The 7489-nt window shown below is 41.2% G+C and overlaps 1 protein-coding gene across 1 annotated transcript; it reads left to right on the top strand.

Annotated features, from left to right (window-relative positions):
• Nucleotides 1-547: 547 nt before the first annotated feature.
• LOC123052650 (zeta-carotene desaturase, chloroplastic/chromoplastic) lies at nucleotides 548-7273 on the top strand. Its single transcript, XM_044475957.1, has 14 exons — nucleotides 548-873; nucleotides 2141-2265; nucleotides 2365-2499; nucleotides 2820-2892; nucleotides 3197-3270; nucleotides 4111-4215; nucleotides 4453-4697; nucleotides 4792-4879; nucleotides 4996-5038; nucleotides 5126-5282; nucleotides 5458-5586; nucleotides 5770-5842; nucleotides 6447-6611; nucleotides 6793-7273. The coding sequence occupies exons 1-14, from the start codon at nucleotides 738-740 to the stop codon at nucleotides 6949-6951; spliced, it is 1707 nt and encodes a 568-aa protein (XP_044331892.1). The 5' UTR covers nucleotides 548-737; the 3' UTR covers nucleotides 6952-7273.
• Nucleotides 7274-7489: the final 216 nt, after the last annotated feature.

Here is a 7489-nt window from a genome sequence, read left to right as displayed (position 1 = left end):
AGAGCGTTTAGATAACTAATAAACGATCTTATATTTCTTTACAGAGAGTATCAATTTTTCTCGGTATAAAATAAATAAAGAATAAAGAGAGTATCAATTTTTCGTTAGCAGCAGCAACAAACTGCACGCTATGATCCCGCATGACTGCGAAGACTGAACCCTCCAGTGTGTCACTGTTAAATCCCGTATCAACATTTAGTTTGACATAGCCATATCTTGGTTTCACCCAACCGGACACTTTCCGCACAGGTTTCGGACTACATGATATAATGAAGTTGGCGGCAAGTCCCTCACGGCTAGACTTATTTGAGCTGCATTTTGGGTATTTTCACCATGGGTCAATTTCTCCTTTCGTACCAAAGATATCAAGCTGTTGTTGCCACTTATTATATTAAAGTTAGTATAAAGTTAAGATATTTATTTTGCAACGGGTGAAGTATTTTATATTTGTTTTCTGAGGGATGGGCACGCGCGTCTTCATGGTAGTAATCCACTCAAACCGCACCGGTGGACGATGGTGGCACGTCCACGAGGCTGTGGCCACACGACAAATCCCCAACTCGACGGCATCTTCGCCTTCCAAACAAATTTGTGCTTTCCCTTCCCATCTTCATCGGTTCCTCCTCTCCACGCTCACACAATTTATACTATTCCTCGCCCAGTGGCTCCATCTTCCCGGCTCCGTCCCTCACTCCTCCTCGTGTTTTGTACTGCTTTTGCATCACGAGGCCACGGCCATGGCCGCCACGTCGTGCGCGCTAGTCTCGGCCCTCGTAGTCGGCCGGCGCCGCGGGCTGTCCTGCCAGCGCGCGGCGGCCGCCGGTGCGGTTCGATGCTCGCTCGACAGCAAGGTCTCCGACATGGCCATCAACGGTGAGGACGTCTCTTTGAGTATTTAATCCCTGTTTTGGTATCGGAATGGCATAGATAAGGCGAATTAGTTCATCCTTGTGAACTTTGAGCGCAGTAAAGTTCTTTGGCTCTGATTTTCCTTAGTGACCGGATCGGGGAGAGGGGTAGCTCCAGAGGGGTGATCTGGCTGAGTCCAGGTCTCCTTGGAGGTGGTGCTGGTGCCGAGATAGCTTCATCTATCCGAGAGGCACCTCCCAGTGATAGTTTGGTAAGTAGTGCTTGACTGAAAACACTCACAGTGTTTCTGTCAGGATATCTTACTTCCACTGTCAGCTGGAAGGGGGCCTTGAGGATAATAAAAGAGATCATCTGAGCAAAGTCCTCCATATTCAACAGAGGCCCCTCCTTGAAAAGAATCATCCTTTTTTTATCTTCACCAGAATAAGCCACCATATCTGTTTCATGTCGATCCATAGAGCATTATCAAAGACATGGGAATTTCTATATTTCCATATGCTCCATAATACACAGACACAAACAGAGTTCAGGGTGATATGGTTCTTATGTGAGTAATTCACAAGAAAAGAAACTGGAAATGTACCTCCAAATCTGTTTTACCACAATACAATAAAAAAAATGCTTAATAGATTCTTGCTATGCACAAAGAGCACATTCTGGAGGTTTTTCAATCCCTCTCTTGCTAAGATTATTGTTAGTCATTAGTTTGTTGTGGGAGAGGGGCCACATGAAGATTTGAACCCTCGGAGGAACAACAATGGACCAAATAGAGGGAATAAAGATAGGCTAGATCCCTCTAAAGTTGATGATACTATATAATGATCCAGTGGTGTACTCCCCTTTAAATTCATACTGCCAAATCAGTGAGTCCCCACAGCACTGTAATTTTTGGGCGGAGTTGTGGATGGAATCGAGAATTGGGACTTCTCTGGCACCTAAATATTTGAATTCCTTCTGTATGTCATTAGTTCCTCTTGGGTTCAAAAGCTTTGACCCGGAGTGCCATATCCACTAAGGAACTTATTGGAGAACTGGTGTAGCCGAGGAATGAGTTAATTAAACCGTTATGAGCTTTTACACAGCCTAATTTGGTCAGAGTTGTGGCTGCAATCGGCTATTAGCTAATCCTATATTGCTGAATTCATGGATCAGTTGTATGCAGACCATGTGTTTTTAGTTGGTCCCATTTCGGTTCTCAACAACCTCACCCTAGTGCCATTGACTGGAAGAAATCTTGATTTGCGTATTTTGCCTTTTCTGTCTGCCACAGCACCGAAAGGACTGTTCCCGCCGGAGCCTGAGCACTACAGGGGCCCGAAGCTCAAGGTCGCCATCATAGGTGCCGGCCTCGCCGGCATGTCCACCGCAGTAGAGCTCTTGGACCAGGGACATGAGGTTTGCTGATTTGCTGCCTTCAGCAATGTGAAATCGTGTTCCTCCAGGAAAAGCAGTGTCATTGTAACACTGCCAAAATTGGTTTCTTGACTTTTGCAGGTTGATCTGTATGACTCCCGAACTTTTATTGGCGGCAAGGTTGGTTCTTTTGTCGACAAGCAAGGGAACCATATCGAGATGGGGCTGCATGTCTTCTTTGGTTGTTACAGCAATCTTTTCCGCCTCATGAAGAAGGTACTGTTCTTTTACTCTTGGATTGTTGGAGAAACAACCAGTGCGGAGTGTGTTTTTACTATTGACTACCTTGAGTAGCTATGGAGATTCCTTGCCAAAAAAAGCAGCTATGGACATGATTGAGATATTATAACCTGAAAAGTTTGGAATTGGGTCTGTATACTTCAGAGTTAAATAAATTTAGCTTATCGCATGGAGAATCCTTTTGTCTGTATGAAGCATGTAAATTTTGTTGTGCGGCTGTGTGACTGGTACATGTGCAATATTGTCCTCACTTAACAGTATTAATTGTTGGTGAAATTTGATATTTTGTATTTCAGGTTGGGGCTGATAATAATCTACTAGTCAAGGAACATACCCATACTTTTGTAAATAAAGGGGGCATTGTTGGTGGTATGTTTATTTATCATATACTGAAGTACCTAACTATCGTAGGAGGAAACATGGTCTTAGGGCGTAATGTTAAACTCATTCTTGACTACTTTCGAGTTTTTGTAATATAATTGAAAACTATAATGTTCCAATTTGTTGTTAGTATAGTTGAATTCTGAACTTCAAATGCAAATGATGTATGTTTTGCTAGCTTTGTGCCATATTTTGTACTTTATTGGCCAAACCAGCTGAACTCATATTTGCTATGCATATTCACATTTACTTAATTTTTGGAGGTTTTCATAGCGCTCGCTTTTCTGTGTAGAACTTGATTTTCGGTTCCCTGTGGGAGCTCCATTACATGGTATCCAAGCATTTCTAAGAACCAATCAACTCAAGGTAATCACTTCAGAATTTCATTTGCTACTACCACACAGAACAATAAAATCATATGAAGTAATTTGGCTTTGCAATTTGTTTCCCTTACAGTTTGTAATTACACGTTGCAACTTATTGTAACATTTTTGCCTTGTACTTTATTAATATCGTGCCCATGATTCTTGCAGTATCTCTCTATTTGAATCTGCAACTTAACTGTAGTTTTGTATGTTATTCCCTCTGAACATCTTCTGAAGTTCATCTGAAAGCATATCTTTTCAGCCCATGGCACTATTTTGTGAAAGTAGTAATCGGGCACCTCAGCACTCCCTTTTCATTAGGTCACAATGCAATCCGCCGAACTATGGGCAAATATTTCTCGAAAGCAGTTACAGTTGATCACTCTGTTAACTGCAGCAAGCTATTCCCTTTGAAAATAAATAGCTTGCAGCTCATGCTAATTTCAGATACAGTACAGTTTGTTACTCCCTCCGTAAGATAATATAAGACGTTTTTTGACACTATGACAGTGTCAAAAACGTCTTCTATTAAGTTACAGAGGGAGTACAATTTGTGTGTTCTGTTATTCTTCTGTCTTATGGATAATCAAAGCATCGCAAAGTCCTCACAACTGCCTATTTGTGCAAATACCTTAAATAGTATATACCTAATTCATGACCGCCCTATGTTCAGGTTTATTGAGATCTGAATTTTCTGTCTGAACTTGTAACAAGTGAAAGATTCTATAAGCGTGAGCGCAAAATAAGCACTGGAAGTCTTGTCAACTTTGCCCGTCGCTTTAATTTGCTGGATATTGCTTTGTCAGATGGTTTAATTGTTTATATTTAAATTGTGTTGCAGGTTTATGATAAGGCAAGGAATGCAATTGCTCTCGCCCTAAGCCCAGTTGTTCGAGCTCTTCTTGATCCAGACGGTGCATTGCAACAAGTACGGGACTTGGATGATGTAAGAATTGCTCTTCTTTTTGTCAGTGTCATTAGTACTGTGCATATATGCTATATATTTTAAATTCGGATAGTGGGTTCCTTGTGCACTTGCTTTTATTTCATCTTCCTTGCAAACTGTTTAGTCTAGCATGCATGTATGGGACTTCAGAACAATTCCTTTAAGTTTTTCCCCAGCATAACTCAGTTGTAGCTGATTCCTAAATCTAAATATAGAGTTGTATATACACTTTTTCAGGTAAGTTTCACTGATTGGTTCATGTCTAGAGGTGGTACTCGAGAGAGCATCACAAGAATGTGGGATCCTGTTGCTTATGCTCTTGGTTTCATCGACTGTGATAATATCAGTGCTCGATGCATGCTTACTATTTTCACCCTGTTTGCCACAAAGACAGAGGCATCTTTGTTGCGCATGCTAAAGGGCTCACCTGATGTTTACTTAAGTGGCCCAATAAAGAAGTACATAACAGACAGGGGTGGTAGGTATGTTAACGAGACCAATAATACTCTTCAATTGTCTATGTAATAAATATTGCAGTGTGACCATTTCTTTTTATATTATAACAAAATCCTTCAGGTTTCACTTGAGGTGGGGATGCCGAGAGGTTCTCTACGATAAGTCACCCGATGGAGAGACCTATGTGAAAGGTTTTCTCGTCTCTAAGGTTAGCTTTTCGTCTACGTAGCAAGATTAGTGCTAGATCATCAAAGGTATTTATGCACTGTTCCGGAACTTCTGTTAGTACTCTCACTAACATATTGCTACATCTGGGCATTGTAGGCTACAAGTAGTGAGATAATCAAAGCAGATGCATATGTTGCAGGTTATTTTTCTTATCAGCATTTCTTTTGTTGATTGACTCCCAACCTTTCAAGCATAAAATTGATGTTTCACCTTTTGTTGGGTGCAGCTTGTGATGTCCCAGGGATCAAAAGACTATTACCATCGGAATGGAGGGAATGGGATATGTTTGACAATATATACAAGTTAGATGGTGTTCCTGTAGTCACTGTTCAGCTTCGCTACAATGGATGGGTTACTGAAGTCCAAGACTTGGAGAAATCAAGGTAATTCCAACCCTGGGGCTCTTTGTTACTTCTTTGTTTTTAATTTATATTAGACCAATTAATATTTCTGGCACATCCCTGATGTTTTCAGGAAGAGTACATTTATCTCTGCTAAAATATGCCTGTGCAAAAGCAAATCCCTTGCCGAGTGATGCTTTTCTTATCTTTGATTTAGACAACTCCAAAAAGCAGTTGGCTTGGATAATCTACTCTATACTCCAGATGCAGACTTCTCCTGTTTTTCAGACCTTGCACTGTCATCTCCTGCTGACTACTACATTGAAGGACAAGGTTCCCTGATCCAGTAAGGCTACCATCCAGCACTCTTAACAAAGTTAACTGTTTGACGTTTTGAAACTCTGATTTATGTTTACATAATCTGGCAGTTTAGTTGGTGATTTGTGCAGTATAACTTCTAAACTTCATGCATTGGACCGGCTTATCTTTCTGCAAATAAATTCACCTCGCGTGTTTGCTTTATTTGCAGAGCTGTGCTAACTCCAGGTGATCCGTACATGCCATTGCCAAATGAGGAGATTATTAGCAAGGTTGAAAAACAGGTGGGTTTGTACATAATTTGTTGGTGAAAGGATCACTATAATTGGTTGATGCAGATGATTTCTATTACCAATATCTAAGCATGGCCTCATTTTAAAGCAGTTCCGTAGAATGTGATTTTATTGTGCTTCTTGTTATGGATGCAACTTATCTCTATTTCATAGCCCAAGAGGCGTGTATGTATATTACACAAGACTTGGGGTACAAGGAAAAGGAAACGCAACGACCTAATACTCCTTAGCCCCCCCCCCCTGCCCAAATGCAAAGCGTATGCATTTGAAGTGTAACACTAGAAGAAGAAAAATGAAAATTCAAAATCCGCTTCTTGGGAATGTCGTCGTAGCATGAAGAGTCTTTAAAACCTGTCGAGTCAAGCCAAAGGAGATAACGAGAAGATGGCACATCAATAGAAGATACAGGAAAGGAAAAAATATATGTTTTTGAGAGGTGGGGCTTATCAGGACATGTGTCGTCCGTTGATTGGCCCTGCACAGTAATGCGTTCAGGGATCCCTGCAGGAGAGCTGAACCCTAATACTAATACTCCTTAGCGCTTCTGTTGATTCTATTGTCCCCTCGATGCTAATGCATTTAAAATTTTGCGCAGGTCTTAGATTTGTTTCCATCAGCCCGAGGCTTGGAAGTTACATGGTCCAGTGTGGTAAAGATCGGACAATCCTTGTACCGTGAGGCTCCTGGAAATGATCCATTTAGACCTGACCAGAAGACACCAGTTAAAAATTTCTTCTTGTCTGGCTCTTACACGAAACAGGTACAGTACACCTGAAGCATTGACATAGTCCTGACCGCCAAAGCAGACAAGTTGCGTTCAAATTCTCAGTAATTTGTGGAGTCAATTTTAAACAGAGGAATGCTTGCAACATTGGATGATACACGTCGTTAGGAAATAGTAAATGTGACCAAAATCATGACCTCCTTTATTGTTTTTGTAGGACTACATTGACAGCATGGAAGGAGCAACTCTTTCTGGCAGGCGAACAGCAGCCTACATCTGTGGTGCTGGAGAGGAGCTATTAGCCATTCGAAAGAAGCTCGTTGTCGATCACAGCGAGAAGGCCTCCGGGAAGGTTCAAATGTTGCAAACAAGTTAAACCTTGCAATCACCGAAGCCAGAATGCCCAAACTATAGGTTTCAGGGTTATAGGTGATTGTCAACAGTGATTTCTATAAATCTTGTTTGAGCATTAGATTTGGTGCTGCCTTTTTTTTAGCCGTGACACATTTGCACATCGCATGTTCCTATCTTACAATTGGCAACCAGGTGTCTAAGTGGCATATAGGAATATATCAGGCAGCGTGTATGTTCAGTTAAACCTTAGCCCGTCATTGGAATGATTGATGTCATATTGCACATTTTCCACAATTATCCTGAGTAGTGCATGAGTTTTGTCTGGGAAGATACCCACACCATTACCAGTGATCTTATACTTTATGTGCCTATTATAGCCAGTTTTTTTATATGAACTCTTATGCTCCTTGTTGATGACGTCTGGTCTTAATTGCGATTGCGATATTTGGAGTATGTGGAATTTATAGTCGAGGGGACATCACATCAGTAGATCTAGAACACAAATAAACAGGGACACACGATATACAGGATGGGTAGATGACATACTCTTTGCTTTACTA

This window comes from Triticum aestivum, chromosome 2D, assembly GCF_018294505.1.
Source record: "Triticum aestivum cultivar Chinese Spring chromosome 2D, IWGSC CS RefSeq v2.1, whole genome shotgun sequence".
In the NCBI taxonomy this organism is placed as follows: Eukaryota; Viridiplantae; Streptophyta; class Magnoliopsida; order Poales; family Poaceae; genus Triticum; species Triticum aestivum.
Note: the sequence above shows the minus strand (reverse complement) of the source record. Positions and strands in the feature narration are given on the sequence as shown.

Excerpts from the sequence above, each read along its gene's own strand:
- LOC123052650 (XM_044475957.1), top strand. The coding sequence starts at position 738 with ATGGCCGCCACGTCGTGCGCGCTAGTCTCGGCCCTCGTAGTCGGCCGG. Across the intron at positions 5,843-6,446 it reads TTAGCAAGGTTGAAAAACAG|GTCTTAGATTTGTTTCCATC; the intron begins GTGGGTTTGTAC and ends AATTTTGCGCAG. Across the intron at positions 6,612-6,792 it reads CTGGCTCTTACACGAAACAG|GACTACATTGACAGCATGGA; the intron begins GTACAGTACACC and ends TTGTTTTTGTAG.